The sequence below is a fragment of the Dendropsophus ebraccatus genome, chromosome 5, assembly GCF_027789765.1.
Source record: "Dendropsophus ebraccatus isolate aDenEbr1 chromosome 5, aDenEbr1.pat, whole genome shotgun sequence".
Taxonomy (NCBI): domain Eukaryota; kingdom Metazoa; phylum Chordata; class Amphibia; order Anura; family Hylidae; genus Dendropsophus; species Dendropsophus ebraccatus.
The window spans coordinates 65,785,384-65,810,431 of NC_091458.1; the positions used below are offsets into that span (position 1 = coordinate 65,785,384).

Consider the following 25,048-nt stretch of genomic DNA (forward strand, 5'->3'; position numbering starts at 1 on the left):
ATCTGATTGGTTGCTAGGGGCAACTGAGACAGTTTCACTTTACACCATGTTTGATAAATCTCCCCCATGGTGTGAACTGCACCTCATAGTCACTAGCATACTTCAGATGGATAACTGGAGCCAGTGCCAATGCCAGTACAAGTACCTCAGCAGTTTTCACATTCTCTAAACAAATCATAATGTGAACAAGGCCTTAGAAACCTATCTGGTATATGAGTTCACCGCCACTGTACAATTATTTTCTCCTCAGTCTTTCACACTACAGCCTGTGATGCTGTCTATAACTACGCCCGTAGAACCATAATGCAGAGTCATGTGGAGAACACGCAGCCATGACTGCCCTGCGATCTCCACCTCCAGGCGGCCGTTGGGGCGGGCGGAGCCACACAGTCTCCCGCGCTCTGTTCCCCGCCCCTCTTGTCCTTTGTGCTGCCGCGAGACTACGCGCGCTTCCTCCCCCCAGAATGAGGCTCAGCAGTCTCCACCCGTCGCCGGTGACGTCACGCAGCAGGCCCGGGAGACCTGGGGGAGGAGCAGAGCGGCGTGCGGCGGCGGACACGACGAGAGAAGCAGCGTGGAGCGGAAAGCCGGGAGAAGCGCAGCAACATGTGAGTATACGCAGAAAAAGAGAAAGGGCGAATATGCATGCGACGCCCTGGGGGAGGGTTGGACGTTTCTCTTCGGCGCTGGTAGGCGGTACCGCATCTGAGGAACCGGCAGAGTTCAGCCGGTCTTCGCATGTATTCCAGACCTTTACCAGCATGGCGGATCACTTTTTCTAGACCTTTAGCCGGTAGGCGGTTTGTAGCTTTCACAATCCCATTGTTGTAGGAGGAGCCGCTCCCTCTCGCAGGCACCCCGGCCCATCGCTCCAGAAGCTTCTGTGAGCCCGCGGCCGCTGAGCGTGTAATCCGCTTACTCGTCCATTCATTGCAGTGCGCATCTCCATTCTGCTCCGTCACCTGTGGTCAGGGGTGCAGCGGCGGGATCGCACCTGACCCTGCTGCTCCTCTCCCCGCTTACACCCTGCTGCTCCTCTCCCCGCTTACATCCTGCTGCTCTTCTGCCCGCTTACACCCCGCGCCTCTCCTGTAGTCGGCTGTGTCGGCATGTGCGCCCGCTGCGGTAGTTCTCAGGGCCACGTTGCCAGAGGCGCCATCTGAGGGCCCCAGTCATGTGTCTTGATACGTATTTGAGCTATTAGTATAAAACCTTCCAGCTATGATGTCACTTACCCTGATCATTACATCCCTATAAATGCACATGAGTCTAGTGTATCAATAGGGAATGTAAATATTTGTATGTAGCTGCCACTTATGCAGAAACATAGTAAATACAGCTCATGCTCTTTATCTTCAGGAAGCCTGCAAAGTACTTTGTTTGTGGGGTCACCAGGAAGTTACACATTTATTTGTAATACACGTTTTAATTCCCAATAAAGATAACTTACTGGAAGTGCAGGGTCTTGTTTCATGATTTCCTGCATGTCGCCTATCGTAATGCAGCTTCTTATTGCACCTAGCACGTCAGTGGTCTGACTACTGTCTGGAGACTTTATTTTATTGTAAAGTATATAGATATTTTTTCACTGTAGCCTGCTGCACAATAAAGCTGCATTTGAATCCTGTTTTGAGCCCAGCATCTGACTACACATCAGTCTCCTGTCACAAAGGGATGCTTACCTGACTAGTAGTGTGACTGTGCTTGGTTCATTTCAGGACAGTATGCTGACATGTAGCCCAACATACAGATTTAAAGGGACCCAATCAGATCTGGTTCCATGGAGCACTGTATAAAGCTGCAGTGTGGTACGTACCGGCTGCAGCAGCAGCAGCAGCAGCTTTTGCTCCAGAGAAAAGTAAATGTAATCCTCCGGCGCATGGCAGGTAGTCTGGATCTGGGATCTGGCTTTCTGCCTGTCTCTAGTCACTGCACTCTCCCTGTAAGCGTGCTTGGCGGGGATGATTGAAAGGGAGAGGCGCCAGTAACGGGATTCTCTGCCTGTCGCTCATCCCTGCCGAGAGCGGCGACTAGACATGGGCAGGGAGCCGCTGAGATGACTACCTGCCTGCCGCCTATTGGAGGATTAAACTTAGAGGGGTTATCCAGCGCTACAAAAACATGGACACTTTCTTCCAGAGACAGCACCACTCTTGTCTCCAGGTTGGGTGGGGTTTGCCACTTAGTTCCATTGAAGTGAATGGAGCCTAATTGCAAACCACACCTGAAATGGAGACGAGTCGTGTCGTCTCTGGAAGAAAGTGGCCATGTTTTTGTAGCGCTGGATAAAAATGGAATGTACCATCAGGCCTGGACTGAAGCACTGGAGGTGGCCAACCCACTCCCAGTGGGAGGAAACCCCCGCCCCTCTGACGACTCCATTAGAATCAATGGAGTTGCTTCATAGAGGTATAAAGCTGCTGCAGCCATGACTGATTGGTTCCCTTTAAATGTGATGTAAATGCAGTCTAAGCATGATGTAGATCAGGGGTGGGGAACCTCCGGCCCGCAGGCCGCATCCGGCCCCTGAGACCTCCCGATGCGGCCCGCAGCTCCCCTGTGATGCGCGCCGCTCTGGAGGAGGAAGAAGCCGGCATACACAGCATCCTCCGGTGTCTGTGACAGCTGCCGGACACAGGAGGATGCTGTCTGTGCCGGCTTCTTCCCCAGCAGAGCGGCGCGTGTCTTCAGTCTCCTGCGGGCCGCGTGATGACGTCATTTCAGCGCGCGCCGCCTGCAGGAGAAGACCAGCACAGAGGACCTGGGACAGAAGAGGACATGGGCAGCGTGGGAACGGAGGAAAGGTGAGAGGGATGTTTATTTTTATTTTTTTGGGGGGTTAACTAGGCCACCAGGGACATGCCTGATGGGGGTTAACTAGGCTGCCAGGGACATGCCTGATGGGGGGGGATAACTAGGCTGCCAGAGACATGCCTGATGGGGGTGATAACTAGGCTACCAGGGACATGCCTGATGGGGGTGATAACTAGGCTACCAGGGACATGCCTGATGGGGGTGATAACTAGGCTACCAGGGACATGCCTGATGGGGGTGATAACTAGGCTACCAGGGACATGCCTGATGGGGGTTAACTAGGCTACCAGGGACATGCCTGATGGGGGTTAACTAGGCTACCAGGGACATGCCTGATGGGGGTGATAACTAGGCTACCAGGGACATGCCTGATGGGGGTGATAACTAGGCTACCAGGGACAAGACTGATGGGGGTGATAACTAGGCTGCCAGAGACAAGACTGATGGGGGTGATAACTAGGCTGCCAGAGACATGCCTGATGGGGGTGATAACTAGGCTACCAGGGACATGCCTGATGGGGGGGGGATAACTAGGCTACCAGAGACATGCCTGATGGGGGTGATAACTAGGCTACCAGGGACATGCCTGATGGGGGTGATAACTAGGCTACCAGGGACATGCCTGATGGGGGTGATAACTAGGCTACCAGGGACAAGACTGATGGGGGTGATAACTAGGCTGCCAGAGACAAGACTGATGGGGGTGATAACTAGGCTGCCAGAGACATGCCTGATGGGGGTGATAACTAGGCTGCCAGAGACATGCCTGATGGGGGTGATAACTAGGCTGCCAGAGACATGCCTGATGGGGGTGATAACTAGGCTACCAGGGACAAGACTGATGGGGGTGATAACTAGGCTGCCAGAGACATGCCTGATGGGGGTGATAACTAGGCTGCCAGGGACATGCCTGATGGGGGTGATAACTAGGCTGCCAGAGACATGCCTGATGGGGGTGATAACTAGGCTACAAGGGACATGCCTGATGGGGGGATAACTAGGCTACCAGAGACATGCCTGATGGGGGTGATAACTAGGCTACCAGGGACATGCCTGATGGGGGTGATAACTAGGCTACCAGGGACATGCCTGATGGGGGTGATAACTAGGCTACCAGGGACATGCCTGATGGGGGTGATAACTAGGCTACCAGGGACATGCCTGATGGGGGTTAACTAGGCTACCAGAGATATGCCTGATGGGGGGATAACTAGGCTACCAGAGACATGCCTGATGGGGGTGACAACTAGGCTACCAGGGACATGCCTGATGGGGGTGATAACTAGGCTACCAGGGACATGCCTGATGGGGGTGATAACTAGGCTACCAGGGACATGCCTGATGGGGGTGATAACTAGGCTACCAGGGACATGCCTGATGGGGGTGATAACTAGGCTACCAGGGACATGCCTGATGGGGGTGATAACTAGGCTACCAGGGACATGCCTGATGGGGGTGATAACTAGGCTACCAGGGACATGCCTGATGGGGGTGATAACTAGGCTACCAGGGACATGCCTGATGGGAGTTAACTAGGCTACCAGAGGCATCACTGGGGGGGTTAACTAGGCTACCAGGGACATGACTTGGGGGTTAACTAAAATAGCAGGGGCACTGGGGGAACAATACTTTGCCTTGCCCCATGTGCTGCAAACCCACGCTACTAACTGCCGCGCACAGTATCCGGCCCTCGAATGATTTTATTAATGCCCGACCGGCCCTCGACATGGAAAAGGTTCCCCACCCCTGATGTAGATACATATAAAAATGCATGTGTACATTAGCTTACAGAAAAGTCCATTTACCACTACAACCATAATTATAACAGGGAAATTTAGTTACTATACCTCTATAATGAAGTAGTTGAAGAGCCGTGCAGGGAACTCACCTGGGGCAACCAGTGAGTAAGGGTCCTTTTACACAGAAAGATTATCTGACAGATTATCTGCCAAAGATTTGAAGACAAAGCCAGAAACAGACTATAAACAGAGATCAGGTCATAAAGGAAAGCCTGAGATTCCTCCTTTTCAAATCCATTCCTGGCTTTGGCTTCGAATCTTTGGCAGATAATCTTTCTGTGTAAACGAACCCTAAGCCAATGCCAAAGAGCAAAGTGTGTTCAAGCATTTGAATCTTCAAGATTCCTTATTAAAAAAAAAATAAAAAAAATCCTATTCTTATGAAATTCAACAGGTCAAACAGCGTTTTTTTGCTAGACATGTTTCCTATTCTTATGAAATTCAACAGGTCAAGCAGCGTTTTTTTGCTAGACATGTTTTGGATACGCTCTTTTCACAAGGTGAAAAAACAGGCGAAATTCCGTGGTAGAATCCCTCCACCCTCTCTGTCATAATGACAGTGTATGGGAGGCTCGCACGCCTCTCCGCGCTGAAGAATAGACATGTTCATTCCTCAGTGCCGAGAGAGTAGGCTCACAAGTTTAGACCATCATTATGACAGGGAGGCTGACGGGATTCCACGGCGGAGAATCTGTTGCTGAATTACACCTGTTTTGCTCCATGTGAACGCAGTGTTACGGTGTAGCCTTGATAAAGGCCAACAAAAGAATTGCATTTTAAAGATTCAAGTGCTGGAACATGGTTTGCTTTTGTACATTAGCTTTAGACAAAAAGAGAACAAAGATTCATATCTGCATAGTAAGTCAGAAAATCTGTGGTGGATTTGTCACCAGGCTTAAGAAGGCCATACCTTCAATAACCTATGGTCGATTGTTCAGCCACTGGTCCTGTCCGGCCCCATCCTCCAAATACACTGAAATGTTTATCACGGGTGAGCAATCTTGTGCTCTTCATTGGAAAAGGAGGGTTAAGCTGCAACCAGAGAGCTAACTCCGGTTTGTCTCTCCCAGAACAATTGGGTCAGGCAGTGATGTTTTTTTTTTCATCACGCCCTGACCCTTATCACCACCAACATCATCTGTTAGTGGACGTCCGGGAGAGTCTTATACACCCTATACCAACGGCTAACTTTAAAGCTACTTTGTACCCACAATCTGAAAAGCTATTTGGGTGGTCAGATTGTGGGCACAGTCGCTTTAAGATACCCATACACATACATTAGCTGTCGGATAGGTATTTCTCTTGATCTCCCAATGTATTATCTTAACGTCTTTGCCTGTTAGTTTTCTTATTTCCAAGAATAAATGTATCCGGTGTTGGAAATCCAACATGCCCTATCTGTTACTTCCAAGTCTGAAGGCTCCTATACACAATAGCTTTTGTTCACATCACAATTTGTCTCTTAGCTGCAAGGATACAGCAGCATGGGGGCCTTAACACCAGCTTTGATTGATAGGGAATCAATGGCTTGTAATGGCATCAGTCAGTTTCCGCTACCATTTTCATAATTTACAGGAAAAAGAATGCTCCATTTAAAGATAATCTTGCCATTAAAAACTATGGAATCTGCAAATGAGGTTCTTGACAGAGCCACCAATGTAGATGTGAGCTCGAAGCCTAAACTGTGCGCAAATGGTGGCTTCAGTAGCCGCATCACAGAAGCAATTTAAAAATCTGTTGTCTGCTGCAGCAGCAGATCTGACTCATCTGGGGTGAGCGGAAATGATTACGGTTTTTAACTTGCCATACCCCGTCATTTTATTTACAGGAAATTAGTGATACTTGGTCTTTATACATAACTGTACATAACTACACATAACTGTACCTATTATTTCTGTGGCCCAAGTGCATAACCTTAAAGTGTCACTGTCGTTATAATTTTCAAAATCCAAGTCAACAGTAGATGCGAAATAAAGCAAGTTTGCAATTTACATTCGTTATTTGTTTTTTGTAGTTATCTGAAATCCAGGTCCAGTCTCCTGAAGGCAGCTTTTTAGTCTTTAGTGCTTGTTTAAAAACTAAACAACATGGGGAAGATTTATCAAAGGGTGTAAAATTTAGACTGGTGTAAACTGACCACAGCAACCAATTACAGCTACTCTTTCATTTTACCAGGGCTGAAAGCTGAGCTGTGATTGGTTGCTGTGGGCAGTTTACACCAGTCTAAAATTTACACCCTTTGATTAATCTCCCCACGAAGTCCCGACCAGTACAGAGAGTCACGGCCCAATGTGTACATCAATCACATGACTGCCTTCTTTGTGAGGGCAGATGACCTGGGATACACGGGACTTCCTGTGTTTAGACTCTTTAAAAAAATAAAAAATTTAGTCAAAACACAGGAAGTGCTGTGTTTTCCATGATAACTAAAAAATAATAATAAATGTAAATAGAAAACATGCTTCATTCTACATCTGTTGATTTAGAAAGTTATGACAGTGACACTTTAAGAGGTCACATGCCTTCTCATTAGTACATGTGTTGTCATGTGTCTGATGTTGGAATCTGAAAGAGTTATTAAGGGAATACAAATTATTATATGCTGCTGGGTGTGCTTTCAAAAACAAAAATTACCTACCCTGGCGCTCTGAACCCCTTTTGCGCATCTTATTGCCGGTGCCAAGTTGATGTGTCAGAGCAAAACCTGACCTTTCAGCCAATCAGTGGCTACAATATCTTGGTCTGTGATTGGCTGAGCAGGCAGGCTCTGCTTACATTACATGTCTCAGAAGCAGAGAGAGGAGATGAGTAGTGTTGAGAAGAGAGGCCAAACTGTTCACATTTAGCAATACACCTGTACACTACCTGATTGTCCCCACAGACCTCTGTGTTACTTTCAGATTCCTGGCATTTTCCCTAACGATATGTCTGTGTAAAACAACCAAGCAAATTACCCAGACAGCCCTGCATGTGATTAAAATTGTTCCTATGACAAAGGGAGTGATTCTGATCAGCAGAAATGTTCTGCTTAAAGTGGAACTCTAGTGCTCTGTACTAAAAGTGCACCTGTCATGACATATAAAAAAAAAAAAACCCTTAGCAAATGTATATTTAATGCTTGCATTATGTATGCTGTTAATTGTTATTTTAATTTTGCTGCTCCATTGTTTAGTACCTCATCGTACAGCTCGTGGGTGGGCAGGCCAATCAGCATTTATCTTTACTCAGCCAACTGACATCCCTTCCTGCATTAGGTCTTTTTTTTTTTTTTTTTTGCTGTTATTAAAGACCAAATTGCCTTAGTGACAGAGCCTTGACTGCAGTTTTCCAGTAAGTGAGAAACTTATGGGGGAGACTGTATAGCACTGTATTTCATATAGAAAAGGGCAAAAAAAGTTAAGTAAATTGCAAAGCTGTATATATTGCCTCTCCTGCTGATTTAATATAATTTATTGCTAACGACAGTACCCATTTAAGCTGCATGTATAATGGGGGGAAAAAGTCTATAGTAAAGTGTCAGATCTCTGTGACTCAATGCTGCTCTTCTCCCCAGAGCTGCAGCGTGGAGTGGGTGGCCTAAAGATAGATGGTTTCAGCTCAGTTGGTGCAGGTGGTTGCAGAAGAGCAGCTTGTTTTGACATAGAGATGAGCGAACCTCGAGCATGCTCGAGTCAATCGAACCCAAAATTTCGGCATTTGATTAGCGGTGGCTGCTGAACTTGGATAAAGCCCTAAGGCTATGTAGAAAACATGGATATAGTCATTGGCTGTATCCATGTTTTCCAGACAACCTTAGGGCTTTATCAAAGTTCAGCAGCCCCCGCTAATCAAATGCCGAAGGTTCGGATCGACTCGAACCCGAACCCGGTTCGCTCATCTCTAGTTATAATGTTATTTTGCCTGCTGACTTCAACCTCTGACTATGTATAGACTTTGCATTACCTTTGGTGTTTTAATCACTTATGAATTCACTCTTGAATTCAGCTTATCTGCTATGTTTGATTTGAGCATGTTTTGTGGTATCCACAACCAGACAATTTACAACAGTACTTTTGTCAATAGATTTGACTAGCGAGTTTGTTCATTGTGAAATTGCAACTCAGCTCCTGTTCAAGTGAATAGGACCAGAGCTGCAGTTACTCCATTAGCTGTCATGTGGATAGGTCATCAGTCCGTTTTCCCTGGAAGAACCCACATAAAACAGCATAGATGTTCCAAGGTTTTCAGTGATGGTTGTTATCCTGTTTTAATTCATTTATTTTTGTCCACAGGCAAGCAGCATCTGCAAAGTGGTACGATAGGAGGGATTATGTCTTCATTGAATTCTGTGTTGAGGACAGCAAAGACATGAAAGTAGGCTTTGAAAAAGATAAACTAGCTTTCAGGTAAGGACCCATTCTGAAAATAAAAATTTCACTTATATACTTACTACTTATGGCTCTTATCTCCCCAGCGGAGACGAGAAATTTATTTTCATATACAGTACACAATGGGAAGAGGCTTACTGAGATGATTGCTGTGTCCGGCAGCCTCTTCTAGCACAAACATTTTTTTTTATACTTTTTCTCCGGAGTACCCCTTCTAACTAATAAAACTTTATTTTTTAATATGTGGTGGAATATATAACTATGCAAAATGCAGCTCTAAAAGGAGTATCTTCTCTAGTCTGCTTCCAGGGTTGGGAGCAGTGTAGAGTGTGTTTGCACTGCTGCAGCCTTTGTGCAGATGAAGTATACAGAAAAATCCTCTAACTCTGCTGGAGTGCTGAACAGATAGAGGACACAGAGAATAGTAGGAAGGAAACAGGGAAAACTGCATAACCACTTTTCAGTAGTGCTGGTGATGGTCATTACCATCAGCAAGGGAGTTTTTAAGTACATGGACCATGGGTACTGCAATAGCTTTTAACCTCTTAAGGACCCATGACATACCGGTACGCCCTTTAAGAGGGCGCCGCGGCCGTCCGGGTCCCGATCGGGGGAGATAGCCTGCTATAATACATAGCAGGCCATCTCTCCCTGTCGGCATGGGGGGTTGTTAACCCCCCCCCCCCCCCCCCCCCATGCCGACAATCGCCGCTATTGGCTGATCAGTTCAGATCAGCCAATAGCGACGATCGGAACCTTTCCGGGCCATCGATGACCCGTAAAAAATGGCGGTCGGTGCTATCCGAGGACGGCACCGACCGCTATTACTGTAAAAAGTAATGGTGGTCACGGTACCACCGTCCCCATCGCCGTGAACGGCCGGCCGGTACCGGCCGTTCACGGCGATCAAAGTCCCCACAAGTAAGAAATACCTGCTCTGGACCCCTCAGCTAGGTAGCTGTGGGGTCCGACGCCACATTGTTCGGAAAATCTGTGAAGCACCTGTGGGGTCCAGATGCTCACCGCACCCCTTGTTACATTCCTTGAGGGGTGTAGTTTTCTAAATGGTGTCCCTTTAGGGGTGTTTTTTAGGTTTTGGCACCCCAGAGCCTCTGCCAACCTGAAGTGGTACAGTCAAAAATGACCAAATATAACGGAGCCATTAAAATTCACTAGGCGCTCCTTTATATCTGAGGCTTGTGGTTGCGTCAAATAGCGCAATAGGGTCACATATGGGGTATTTCTATAAACTGCAGAAACGGGGCAATCAATATTGGGGTGCATTTCTCTGGTAATAAGTTTATAATTATGAAAAATATTGGATTACAATAAAATCTCTGCACAGAAAATTAAAATTTTCAAATTTCTTACACAATTAGCTTTTATTTCTGTGACTCCCCTAAAGGGTTAAAACACTTTCTGGATGTGCTTTTGCAGAGTTTAGGGGGTGCAGTTTCTGAAATGGGGTGCTTCGTGGGGCTTTCTAACATACAGTCCCCTCAAATACACTTTAAACCTGAACAGGTCCCTAAAAATATCTGATTTTAAAATTTGGAAATTTGCTGCTAATGTTTTAAGCTTTCTATTGTCTAAAAAAAATGAAATATAGTTTAATAAATGCCGCCAACATAAAGTAGACATGTTGCTAATGCTATTTAATATATAATTTATGTGGTATAACCATTTTCTGTATAAGCAGAAAAGTTTTAAAGTTGGAAAAATGCATTTTTTTTTACAATTTTTCACGCTATTTTGGGTTTTTTCATAAAGATTCGTTATAAGTATCGACTCCAATTTACAAGAAATGTGAAGTACAATATGTCACGAGAAAACAATCTCAGAATCAGCCGGATAGGTAAAAGCATCCCGAAGTTATTAATGAATAAAGTGACACTGGTCAAATTCATAAAATTTGCTCCGGCCCTTAAGGCCATTTCAGGCCCGGTCCTTAAGGGGTTAAACATTGTATTTTCTATAGTAAGTGGAAAAAACAGGGCTTGTCAGGAAAATTTCTGTTAATATGCCAAAGATTGCTTGACAGAGTGAAAGTCAAGTTCACATCACTTCATGCATTGATATCTACCTTAAAGGGGAAGTTCAGCAAACAAAATAATTCTTTTAAGTCAACTGGTGCCAGAAAGTTCCAGAGATTACTAATTTACTTCTAATAAAAAATCTCAAGTCTTCCTGTAGTGATCAGCCGCTGTATGTCCTGCAGGAAGTGGTTTTCTTTCCAGTCTGGAGAGCAGGAGAGGTTTTCTATTGGGATTGTTACTGCTCTGGACAGTTCCTGTCATGGAGAGCATGGTGTCAGACTGGAAAGAATACACCACTTCATGCAAGACATACAGCAGCTGAGTACTGGAAGACTTTAGATTTGTTTAGAAGTTATTAAAGGGGTTATCCAGCGCTACAAAAACATGGCCACTTTTCCCCTTCTCTTGTCTACAGATTGGGTGGGGTTTGGAACTCAATTCCATTGAAGTAAATGGAGCTTAATTGCAAATCACACCTGAACTGGAGACAAGAGAGGGGGAAAAGTGGCCATGTTTTTGTAGCGCTGGATAACCCCTTTAAATTACAAATCTCTGGCACCAGTTGATATAAAAGAATTTTTTTTTTTAGTGAAATAAGCTTGCTATATTAGTCTGTCAAATTGATAGGAATATGCAATAAAAAGCCTGTGGAGCCTGTGTATTGACTGCTTTATCCACCAGCCAACATTGTTTTCTTTGGCTGGTCTCCCTGAGATCAGTGATCTGTTTCTCTTATGGCTTTACTAGGCATTGCTCCCACCTAGCCATAATCCTGCTCCACGCTGATGAGGGCCACACCCCGAAACAGCTGTCTGTGGATGGATACCTGGCCTTAGTCTTTCCCTTGTCATTACATTGACTTATAGGGCTGCTTAATATGGTGGTTTCCCTACAGAGCCACCCCTTGGCTGGGCACTTCCCAGAGGGGGATATCTGACTAGTCCTGTGTTTTGAGACTATTAAATGAAGCTCCAAATGCTCTTTTTTGCATGTTCGTATTTCCTAGGGAGCAATGTACCTAGGATTTTACTGCATTGAGCACTTTAGCCAGCAGCTGACAGTGTTATCTTTGGCTGGTCTCCCTGAGATCAGTGATCTGTTTCCCGTATACATTGATAGGAAAGCAGTCAGCTGCTAAGTACATGTAAACATAACTGCACAAACACCTCAAACAGTTGTAACATGAATTTGAATGGCCATGACGAAACACGAGTAGCTCAAAACGATGGTTGCCTGTTTTCGTTTGTATTGTCACCTTGATATTGGATTAATAATGAGTGCAAAGACGCAAGTGCCGCATTGCCTATTTTCTCATGGTGAGATACATTAATTTTAGTAACCAACATAAAACATACTGCATAGTATTTTGGTCTTTTTAAAAAGCGAGAAAATGGTTGACAGTATGTAATTTCCCATTACAGCTATTCCAAAAAAAACACTCCAGGAAAAACAAGTGTACCTGTCACTTTATATAATATATATTAAAATAAACTCCAACAAATGTATAGTTAATGCTTGCCTTACTATGCTGCTATATGGACTGGCCTTTTATTTATATATATATATATATATATATATATATATATATATATATATATATATATATTATACACATAAATGACATTTACCTTGGATCAGAGTATCATTTAATTTACTCAGCTGCAGCAGTGCTCAGGGGTGTGTAGAGGGGCATGCATGGCTGCTGGCCAATCAGCATTCATCTTCACTGTGCAGAGCAGAGGGACAACTGACATCACTTCCTGCATTTGGTCTCTTTTTTTTGTTTTTCTGTAACTGAAGACCAAATGGCCTTAGGGTACATTCACACTGTGGAATATGTGCGTAGACTTATCCACTAGGTGTCTCACTAGTCAGTGTTCCAACACTAAAGATGCGTTCACATTGAGACTTCAAGCAGATTCCGCTGGAAAGCCTCCATTTGACATTCTGACCATTCCATAGACTCAATGATATGTGCTGGCGGATTCAATGTCCGCCCAAAGAATTGACATGTCAATTCTTTGGGCGGACGGCGAAATTTTCCACCAAATATCATTGCGTCATGGAACATCCCCTTAAAGTCTCAATGTGAACGTACCCTTAATGTTGGAACCTTGTCTGTTTTGTCAGTTTTACAGTAAGTGAGACACCTAGTGGATAAATTGTATTTAATATAGAAAACAGAGCTTTAAAAAAAAAAAAAAAAATAGTTTGGATGCTGCATGCTCTTACAGCAATACAGTGACTGGGGAGGGGACGTGACGTGGAGGCTTGCTGTCTCGCCTGCTGTGCTTTCCCTCTGTCCAGAAAAGCCTTACAGTCTGATTGCAGGAGAAGGGAGTGGTGAGAGTGACTGGACGTAGGCTTGCCCCTTCCGTTGTGACTTGATACCAGTCTCTGTGCGTGCCGTTCAAAGCTTTTTTTGCTTTTGTTTAGCTTCATGCAGCATCTCATAGAGCAGTGTCTGAAAGCTGTTCTTCTCACGTTCGGTCCTGGACCTGTGAGGCACTTAAGACCTAGAAGAAACAAGGTTGCCCCTGATCTTCACTCCATGTATAAATCTGAATCACAACTATTTCCAACAACTGTGAAGATCTTTACAATTAAGATATAACTTTTATTTCTTTATTTAAAATAAGTGTGCGGTCAAGTGTGTTTAAAAACTGGGACCTTAGAAAATGATTTAGGTTAATCAAAAGGACCCTATTTGGGGGTCATGCAGCTGTGACAGTATTATTAGAGTATATTGGATAGGATTGTACTGTTAGTAGATCAAATAATTTCAAAGAGCAGACAGTGATTGAAGAAAATCACTGTTAATGGTGGTAGCCGCAAAGGGTTAAATAACCGATTTGGCACTTGAGACCTCACAGGTTCTTTTTATTCTAATGACATTCAATTTAATTTAGACACTTATTTTGCTTTTTTCTTTATCTTGTAGTTGTCTGGGAGGAGCTGACAACATTAAATACTTAAATCAAGTCGACCTGTATCAGTCTATTGATCCTAATGTAAGTATGTTATCTTCTCTTATTTTGTTGTTCACCTAGCAATAGCCAGCAGAGGCTTATAACTGGAGCTAGATGTTTAGAAATATAAGCCCAGACTGTCTAATTGTCGCATAGTAAGCGATCACAGCTCTGATTCTATAGCTTAAAGGGAAACTATCAGCAGGCTGGCCTGCTCCACTAATAATCATTAAAAGGTAGCCCTACCCCCAGTGCACTACATGGCCTTACTGGACTCAGGATTACACTACAAGCTGCATGGGAGCGGCACCGAGGATGAAGGAAAGACACTTGCCTCAACCTCAGCTCCCCCTTCACAATAGGGACATATCAGCAGGTTAGATGTGTCACCAGCACTGACCTCTCTGACCTCTGAATACAGCTTTCATGCAGCTCTGGCTGTGTTCTCCTTTGTTCTCTGCTGCCGACTAATCTCCCTCCTCCCCTTTCCATAGAACAGACAGGGTTGTGTCTGATGCAACAAGACACAATTTCCTGATGATTTGCAGTAAATGGAAAAGAGGAGGGGGGGAACCTGGGGAAAGGCTTTTTGAATGCAGATAATGGCATTTTTGCCTAATAAACCCTATTATAAAATTAAAATCATCTGTACAAAAAAAAAATTACAGTCACTCTTAAAAGAATTGTGCTGAATGATTTGTAAATTACTAATGCACTCTACATAAAAGCTTGGCATACTAACAGTGCTTTAGCTAAAATAGGTCATAAGTGTGTGTTCGCTGAGGGTCAGACCACTGGGCCTTCACACACACACACACACACACACACACACACACACACACACACACACACACACACACACACAACCATGTGCCCTGTGTGAATGAAACAACAGTACACTTGCGATGCAAACACACTGTCGTCTAGTATATGATTAACAGAGATGCTGTTGTCAATTCAATAATAGTAAATGGAGTGGTCACCACGTAACTGATTTCATTCACCCACTGTTCCCTCTGTTATATACAGGAGATCATTTAACATACTTTGTGTCCATTGTTTCCTGTCCTAAAAAGCATGGTGTTTGACATGCTGGGCAGATGCTTTACTAAGCAGTGGAACAGAAGTGCTGTGTCTGAAAATAGAGCAGCACTAAGTGTGAACTGAGTTACAATGGTGTCACTTTAGAGCCAGTGTAGTAAAGATATATAGGCAGCTGAAATAAAGATGTCTTAGACGAGAGGTATCATGGGAACTGTGGTTGTTTAAATGGTAATCCTGCCCTGGCAGCTTCAAAACAAAGGTGGCTGGGTGAGAGAATGAAAATAACTACTTTTGGTCTGTGTTAGCAATCAGTCTGACACCTGTAGTGGTTTTTTGTTTATATTGTCCACATTCACTTGTACTATGTTTGCTGCAGATTTCATACTATGTAAATAAATGACTAAACAAACCATAAAATACACAGCATGAAATCCAAACACAGTACATGTACCCTTAGTTCAGAAAACCACTTGTATTGTAGTAACATTAGTGACTTAACTTTGAGAGTTAAATTGTTAGTTTTGTTCAGCTCACGTTTTTTTTTTCCTCATCAGGAGTCTAAACATAAAAGAACAGACAGATCTGTCTTGTGTTGTTTACGAAAAGCAGAATCTGGCCAGTCGTGGCCGAGACTGACAAAAGAGAAGGCAAAGGTAATTTTTCCCCCACCTTTCCTAAAAGTCTTTTAGACAGTCCTGTAAGATTCTTTGAACAGTACTGTATCAATGGTGATCTAAAACACTCATTGTTTTTCATAGCTTAATTGGCTCAGTGTGGACTTTAACAACTGGAAAGATTGGGAAGATGACTCAGATGAAGACATGTCCAATTTTGACCGCTTCTCGGAGGTCAGTTATATTTGCCTCTAGTTTTTCTTTAGTTAAACAGGGACTGTCATTTCAACAAACTTTGCACATATCGATAGTACAAGCAGATATGAGAAACTGTATAATATCTTATCAGACAAAATGTTTTTTACTCCTGTTATTAAGCATCTTCCTCTGTAAAAAATCTTTTTAGCTAGCTCAGGGATAAACTTACAAGCAAGAAAAGTCTATGAAAGGGGTTGAGGTAACACAGGCACAGAGAGATACCTAAGAGACAGCACTGTCAATAATAAACCTCACCCAGGGCTTTTTTACACAGACTACTTAGTACAGCTTTATTATGGCTTAAAGGGACTCTGTACCCACAATCTGACCCCCCCAAACCACTTGTACCTTCAGATAGCTGCTTTTATTCCAAGATCTGTCCTGGGGTCCGTTCGACAGGGGATGCAGTTATTGTCATAAAAACAATTTTTAATCTGGCAGCGCTGTGTCTAACGGCCGGGGCTTAGATTTGTATATGCATTAGGCTGGCACACCCTCTCTGTCCTTCCTCCCCACCCTCCTCAGCATTAGGAATGCTCCAGGCAGATTGCTTCCTATTCCCCCACCTGTGGCAGCCCAGCACATAGGCTGGATCGTTAAGACACCTGTGCAAAGCTCAAACAGCAGTAAATGTTTCTGGATCATTCCTAATGCTGAGGAGGGTGGGGAGGAAGGACAGAGAGGGTGTGCCAGCCTTATGCATATACAAATGTAAGCCCCGGCCGTTAGACACAGCGCTGCCAGATTAAAAATTGTTTTTATGACAATAACTGCATCCCCTGCCGAACGGACCCCAGGACAGATCTTGGAATAAAAACAGCTATCTGAAGGTACAAGTGGTTTGGAGGGTCAGATTGTGGGTACAGAGTCGCTTTAAATGCTGCTACTTTTAAGATTGTGCACAGACACATAATTGCGGGATCTCCCGTCTGTGCAGACACTATAGACGTTAGGCTCCATTTACCAGTTCTAGTTTGCAGAGCAGGAATAGTTGCAAAATGCCATATAGAAGATATATGATGGGCAGATATAGTTTATCTTGAAAAGTCACTTGAAATGACAGATACACTTTAACGCAGCTCTAATAAAAGAAACTCTTTTCATGACTGTAACATTTTACAGATGATGAATAATATGGGAGGAGATGAAGATGTAGACTTACCAGAAGTAGACGGTGCAGATGATGTAAGTTTGTTGTTTTCTTATAACCACTGAAAATGTTGAGTTCTCAGGCTTTTACTTCATAACAGGTTACAGCTATCGCACAGAACGATGTTTAATAGCAGAACATTCTGGCTTTGTGAAACATAACTCAGACAAATGAAAGTTAGAGATGAGCACAACTTGAGCATGCTTGATTCCGATCATTCGGCATTTGAATACTGGTGGCTGAAGAAGTTGGATGCAACCCTAGAGAGTCTGGGAAAACATGGATCCAACCTATGACCAATAGCTGTATGCATGTTTTCCCGTATTCCCTAGGGCTGCATCCAACTTCTTTAGCCACTGGTATTCAAATGCCAAATGATCGGACTTTACAACACAAAAAAGTTTGTACTTTCCACCATAAATTTTTAATTTCACCCAGGTAGAGACATTAGTTTTAAACCCCATTGAGATTTTGTTTTCTTCAGGTTGTTTTGATAAAAGTACCAGCATTATCTTGACATCTTGTACTATTTTGCATCAGTTTGTGGGTATGCCCCATGGACTTATGCTCTCCAACAGACTTATATTTCCAAAGCACATCCTGTTATTTCCTTGACAGTATCTGTTCCGTATGGACACTCAATAGGGTTTTGGCGTATGAGTTCTATGTGTCACAGATAAGTAAAGCTTTATTTTTATTTTTTTTCTTCCCCTTTAGGATTCACCAGACAGTGATGATGAAAGTAAGTTCTAACCATGTATTTCTACGCACTGACAAAAAAAAAAAATTGTGAATTATATTACAGATACTCAATTCATTTTTTTTCTATATGTAAAGTTGCTTAATTGCTAATTAAACTATATAAGATTTTTTTTTTTTTAAAACTGTAATTTAATTTCTTTTTCTTTTAGAAATGCCTGACCTGGAATAAGAAGATACAGGATCCTAAAAGTGGGAGGAGGGTGGGTGAATGGGCGGAAAGAATATTTCAACACACTCTTCAACAATTGCCGATACCCAAGTTGTAAATACAGAGTACTTCCAGTCAGCCTTGTACATGTATCACCAAATGGCGCTTACCAGGGGTTTGAGATTAAAATTGTACAGGATGTCCCTGAAAACTTAATACTATGGAGCTGCTAATTTAAATCATCATAACCATAATACATCAGAGTATACTGTGTATCCCTTATCTTGTTATTACATGTGGTTATAGTAAGTTTTCATTTACCCTTGGTTTACTTGAGATCATTTGTACTCCAAAATTCTTAATCGAAAACTACAAAGAAAACCACTATAATATGACTAAATTATTAGTTATTACTCCCAAATACATTGTGTATTCAGTACTTTGAGTTTTGTCTTTCTTAGCCAAGGGAGTTCTCTGTAGTTCTTGTCACTGGCAGAGGATGGGTTACAAAACAAAATTATGGATTTACAGGTAGTTGATATTTATAAGGGAATAACTGTTTATTTTAACATTGTCATCAGAAGTTCTCCATATACTGGTTACTCTTTAAAACTGGTAGACAGTCATGAGTGTCCTTCAGTAGTTGTATTTCTAGAACAAAGATTTAGGGTTTCTGGATACAAAGTAAGGTGTATGAGGCAATCCCATTTGTAACCATGAGTCCTGTACAACTGGTCTGACCCTTAGCATTTCCACCTTGGAAGAGTGTAGACAGCTGTACATTGTTTCTCTCATCAGTCTGTACATTTAGACCAAATTGTATTTGCACTGTCACAGTATATATTAAAAAGGAAAGAGTAACAATGTTAATACACTATACTGTTTTGTTTGTTTTATTTCTTTAATCGGGTGAAAAGCCTAAGTTGTATTGGAATTGATGGGGATTTTTTTAATTGTCTGCATTATTTCTAATAAACTATTAAGAGACTTATGATTTTTTTTATGATTTCTTTTCTGTATTAAAAGAGCACATCATCTGCTTTTGTTTTTGTTTTGTTTTTAACATATAGGTAAAATTTATAAAATTGCAGGTAGTAGCTAGTCAGATGTTTATGTACAGGAGTAGAGATGAACGAACTTACAGTAAGTTCAGTTTTGCACAAACCCGAATGCTTATCAGGTCTCCTATGGTTGTATCCATGTTTTCCCATACAGCCCTAGGGCTGCATTTATCTTTTCCAGGCAGCGGGACATCAACGCTTATTGCACAGTAATTATGTATAACGTATCCATGTGTGTGTTAACTGTACCCTAAATCCAGAAATGAAATATTAAAGCAAAAATAGGACATAAACTTGCTCACACTGTTTTGTCAGTCTGCACGATTGTTGCAGCTCCAACAACATAGTTTAGTAGAAATCTTGCAAAAGAGCATAGATAGTGTATTGCTCCCTTTGTTTAAATGTTAAAAAGGCCATAGCGCTTGCATGTTTTCACATACAGACCCACATGAGCCCCTATTTTTTTGCGACACCATATGTACTTTGCAATTACATGTTTAATTTTCCATAAAATATGCCGCAAAACATAAAAAAGAATTATTTGCGAAGTGAAATTAAAAAGCTTCTCCCCCCCCCCCCCCCCCCCCATATGGGAAAACTTGTATTCCTGAGTCAGTACGATTACAACTACAGATGAGCGAATTTACAGTAGGAATGAAGCAAATCTTTGTTCTTATCTGCATTCTGCTCATCAGGCTGCAGGCTTTTAACTCTGCTCCACTCCTCCCTGGGTGCTGGGAAAAGATGGATCTAGTCCTGGGAAATTTCTCAGTTTCCCTGGACTGGATCCATCTTTTCCCAACACCCAGAGAGGAGAGGCGCAGACTTCAAAGCCCACAGAATGCAGATATGATTGTAACAATTCGCTTCATTCCTACTGTACATCCTCTAACCTCTAATTACAATGATAATACAATGTATATAACTTTTATTTGGCTGATTTTAAAAAATTAAAACCTTGGCGATAGCAAATGTTTTTTTTTTCCATTTATAAAATAGGTAAAAGGGTTATTCCAACTTTTAATATGTAAAGGGTGTTTTATTTAAAAAAAAATAGTTTTTACAGTCATTTGTAGACACTGTAAGGGAGATCCCTGATTGCTTTAAGCAGGGGTGGGGAACCTCCGGCCCCTGAGATCTCCCGATGCGGCTCCCCTGTGATGTGTGGATAGGAGCTAGCATACACAGCATCCTCCTTTCTCTGTGACAGCTGCCAGACACAGGAGGATGCTGTCTGTGGCGGCTCCTTCCCCACCAGAGGGGCGCACGTCTTACTTCCTGCGGGCTGCGCGCAATGACATCATTTCATCGCACGCCACCTGCAGGAGAAGACTGGCACGGGCTAGAGGGGAGAGGAGAGGACCTGGGCAGCGTGGGAGCAGAGGAAAGGTGAGTGGGATGTTTATTTTTTTTATTTGGGACAGGCACTGGGGGTTAACTAGGCTACCAAGGACATGACTGGGGGGGGGGGGGTTAATTAGGCTACCAGGGACATGACTGGGGGGTTAATTAGGCTACCAGAGACATGACTAGGGGGCTAACTAGGCTACCAGGGACATGACTGGGAGGGGGTTAACTAGGCTACCAGGGACATGACTGGGGGGTTAATAAGGCTACCAGGGACATGACTGGGAGGGGGTTAACTAGGCTACCAGTGACATGACTGGGGGGGTTAATTAGGCTACCAGGGACATGACTGGGGGGGGGGGGGGGGTTAACTAGGCCTACCAGAGGCATCACTGGGGGCTAACTAGGCTGCCAGGGACATCAGTATCGGGTTAACTACAGCTACCAGGGGCATCACTAAGGATTCACATCAGGTACAAGGGACATAACAGAGGGTTAACTACAATAGCAGGGGCACTAGGGGAACTATACTTTGCCTTGCCCCGGGTGCTGCAAACCCATGCTACTAACTGCCGCGCACAGTATGCGGCCCTTGAATGATTGTATTAATGACAGACTGGCCCTCGACATGGAAAAGGTTCCCCACCCCTGACTTAAAGGGATCAATGCAGTGAATATGTACTGCATTGATCAATGCAATCAGTGCTCGATTACTAAGGGCTGCTGAAGGCCATAGTTAACGATTTTTAAGTCAGGATCAGTGCCAGTATTGCTGAGGCTTGGCAAGTATGAGAGATTGCTCCCTCATGATTCTGCCACTGGACTGCAATGGATAATGTTTTAACAGCATTAAAATACCACTGTCAGTAACCAAATGAGCTATTTGGTTATAACAAAATAGTAGTTGATGTACAGTTCGAGAATAGGAAAGATACCAAACTCTTAAGCCTATCTATAAAGTCATCTATTATGATATGACTCTTCACACATCAATAGAAGAAAGGCAGAGTAATATCTAGTAGAAAAAAAAAAAACAGGGTTGCCAAGAGTAGGGTTTGCGGGTCTATGAAAAGCCTGAAGTGAAAAGCTTACATGCATCCTGTCCCACATGGCAAGAGAATTAAGACATGATGGGCACAAATCTGCTGGCCTGTCTTTTGGAGCAGACCATGGCTAAACGTAGATGTTAACTTAAAGGGAAACTCCAGGTAGAGGTTAAAAAAAATTTAAACAATGAAGAATAAAGCATTACTTACCTATCTATCCCAGTTTTGAATCCATTTGTTTTGGAGGGTTTTGTTCTGTATTGTGTTTCTGTACTTCCTGGTTGAACAGTTTCCAGAATGCAGTACTGGTTCCAGAATGCAATGCTTCACCGTAGGAGGCGCACTATATATAGAAGTCAATGAGTACCAATGACTTCTATATATAGTGCACACCTGCTGGACACTCCATTGGAATTACAATGGATGTGTATGTAAATGTAATATACAGTATCCGTAATAGGAGAAGAAAGTGCAGGCACTACGGTCGTCAGTGCTCCTGACCCCACAGCTTCTCTTTTAAAGCCACTTGATCGCTCTGGTGGTGCTCGCTGCTGAACGTGCAAGTCCAATATGAATAATGGTGAAATAGAAGAACAACGGCAACTCACCAATGTAGAGCGGAAAACGATGCTTTATTTCAAGGAAAGAGCAGTACACAAGCAAAAGGTGCGTTCCACAGATTAGAGCGACGGCGTTTCGCGCTTGCGCGCTTCAACTGGCTCACATAATCTACGTCATACAGCTGGCGCAGCTTTATGCGTGCGCTATAGCTGTTGTCATGGTTACCATATTAACTACATATGTACCAACCAAAATGTGGATACGCAATACAAAGTAGTATAATACATATAATATAAACAGATTAAAACCATTACAAAAAAATACAAAGATGAGCAAAAAACAACTATATAAAGATACTCATGTCATTTTTATCATTGAGTCCTAGAGCTCCTAAGGCCCCTGTTTTCATAATCCACCAGGACTCCCGCTTCAGCAGCCGCTGATGGCGGTCTCCTCCATCACTAGAAGGTTTCACAATTTCAAGACCTAAAAATTTAAGGACACCTTTATCACCATTATGTTCCTCAATTACATGATTTATCAAGCGTGTACAGCCTACTCCTGTCCGGATAGAGTTACAGTGTTCTCTGAACCTAATAAACAATTTTCTAATGGTTTTGCCTATATAGAAGCGGCCGCAGGGGCACAGGATGGCATAGACCACAAAACTGGATCTGCAAGTGATCAGTTGTCTAACTTCCCATCCTGTGCCCCCTACAGTCACATCCCTTCCTTCCTGCATATGGTTACAAAAGGAACAAAACCCACATCTATGGTTACCTTTAGGGGCGCTATTTTCCAACCAATTTCGATGTCTTTTATTACTGGTGGTATTCGGAGTGGCAAGTGAATCCCTAATTGTACGTGTACGTCTATATGAAAAAATGGGCTGTCTCCCAGCGATTTCTTTGACATCTTCATCACTTTCTATTAGGTGCCAATGTTTTCTAATTGCATTCTGGATAACCTGGTTCATTTCTGTATATCTAAAAGAAAACACAAATCTCCTATCTCCCCTTCTTCTCTTTTTATATTTCACCACCTGTTCTCTTGACTGCATTGCTGCCCTATTTTTGGCCTCTCTTACAATGGTGGCAGGATAACCTCTTTCCTCTAACCTAGTAGTTAAATCTTGGGCTTGTGTCAAAAAACCTTCCTCAGTGCTATTCAAGCGACGAAGTCGCAAGAATTGGCTGTAGAGGATTGACCTTTTGACGTGTGGGGGGTGGAAGCTGTCAAAATGCAACAACGCATTCGTAGCGGTGGGTTTACGAAAACCCGACGTAACAAGTTGCCCATCTTCCACCCTAACCCGTACGTGCGGGTTAGGGTGGAAGATGGGCAACTTATTACGTCGGGTTTTCGTAAACCCACCGCTACGAATGCGTTGTTGCATTTTGACAGCTTCCACCCCCCACACATCAAAAGGTCAATCCTCTACAGCCAATTCTTGCGACTTCGTCGCTTGAATAGCACTGAGGAAGGTTTTTTGACACAAGCCCAAGATTTAACTACTAGGTTAGAGGAAAGAGGTTATCCTGCCACCATTGTAAGAGAGGCCAAAAATAGGGCAGCAATGCAGTCAAGAGAACAGGTGGTGAAATATAAAAAGAGAAGAAGGGGAGATAGGAGATTTGTGTTTTCTTTTAGATATACAGAAATAAACCAGGTTATCCAGAATGCAATTAGAAAACATTGGCACCTAATAGAAAGTGATGAAGATGTCAAAGAAATCGCTGGGAGACAGCCCATTTTTTCATATAGACGTGCACGTACAATTAGGGATTCACTTGCCACTCCGAATACCACCAGTAATAAAAGACATCGAAATTGGTTGGAAAATAGCGCCCCTAAAGGTAACCATAGATGTGGGTTTTGTTCCTTTTGTAACCATATGCAGGAAAGAAGGGATGTGACAGTAGGGGGCACAGGATGGGAAGTTAGACAACTGATCACTTGCAGATCCAGTTTTGTGGTCTATGCCATCCTGTGCCCCTGCGGCCGCTTCTATATAGGCAAAACCATTAGAAAATTGTTTATTAGGTTCAGAGAACACTGTAACTCTATCCGGACAGGAGTAGGCTGTACACGCTTGATAAATCATGTAATTGAGGAACATAATGGTGATAAAGGTATCCTTAAATTTTTAGGTCTTGAAATTGTGAAACCTTCTAGTGATGGAGGAGACCGCCATCAGCGGCTGCTGAAGCGGGAGTCCTGGTGGATTATGAAAACAGGGGCCTTAGGAGCTCTAGGACTCAATGATAAAAATGACATGAGTATCTTTATATAGTTGTTTTTTGCTCATCTTTGTATTTTTTTGTAATGGTTTTAATCTGTTTATATTATATGTATTATACTACTTTGTATTGCGTATCCACATTTTGGTTGGTACATATGTAGTTAATATGGTAACCATGACAACAGCTATAGCGCACGCATAAAGCTGCGCCAGCTGTATGACGTAGATTATGTGAGCCAGTTGAAGCGCGCAAGCGCGAAACGCCGTCGCTCTAATCTGTGGAACGCACCTTTTGCTTGTGTACTGCTCTTTCCTTGAAATAAAGCATCGTTTTCCGCTCTACATTGGTGAGTTGCCGTTGTTCTTCTATTTCACCATTAGTAATATACAGTATGTTTTTGATTGTAATACATTTATGGAATACTTTGGGGAGCAAGTGTCCTTGCTCCCCAAAGTAATCCATAAATGTATTTAACCAGTACATTTGGAGGGCACCGAGCAGGGAGGCAGATATGTGCCTATGCATCTACCTCCCCCCCCCTCCCTCTCAGCTCGGTGCTGCTGCTGCGACATATACACAGTACTGCTCCTCCCATTATCTGCTCATAGTATGAGCAGATAATGGGGGATTAGTACCTGTGCTATCCCCATAACGCCACCGCACAGCTGCTCCTCACAAGGGCTTCAGCATTCTCCCTCCTAGCTAACAATTTCTAACTCCCGCCGCCGCTCTCTGCTCCCACATACTGCAGTGCGGATCGGGAGGCGGTGAGCGGCGGGATAGTTAGAAATTGTTAGCTAGGAGAGGGGGCATGCTAAAGCCCTTGTGA

General features: G+C 43.3%; 1 protein-coding gene across 1 annotated transcript; it reads left to right on the top strand.

Moving 5' to 3' along the window:
- The first annotated feature begins 467 nt into the window (after positions 1–467).
- Positions 468–18,952, top strand: PTGES3 (prostaglandin E synthase 3). Its single transcript, XM_069970448.1, has 8 exons — positions 468–608; positions 8,885–8,998; positions 13,958–14,027; positions 15,584–15,682; positions 15,788–15,877; positions 17,024–17,086; positions 17,769–17,793; positions 17,963–18,952. Coding segments are annotated over exons 1-8 (483 nt in total). The 5' UTR covers positions 468–606; the 3' UTR covers positions 17,983–18,952.
- The last annotated feature ends 6,096 nt before the right edge of the window (positions 18,953–25,048 follow it).

Bases quoted from the DNA above. Each gene is read 5' to 3' on its own strand.
- PTGES3 (XM_069970448.1), top strand. The intron at 14,028-15,583 runs GTAAGTATGTTA...TTTCCTCATCAG, and splicing joins ATCAGTCTATTGATCCTAAT to GAGTCTAAACATAAAAGAAC. The intron at 17,087-17,768 runs GTAAGTTTGTTG...CTTCCCCTTTAG, and splicing joins AAGTAGACGGTGCAGATGAT to GATTCACCAGACAGTGATGA.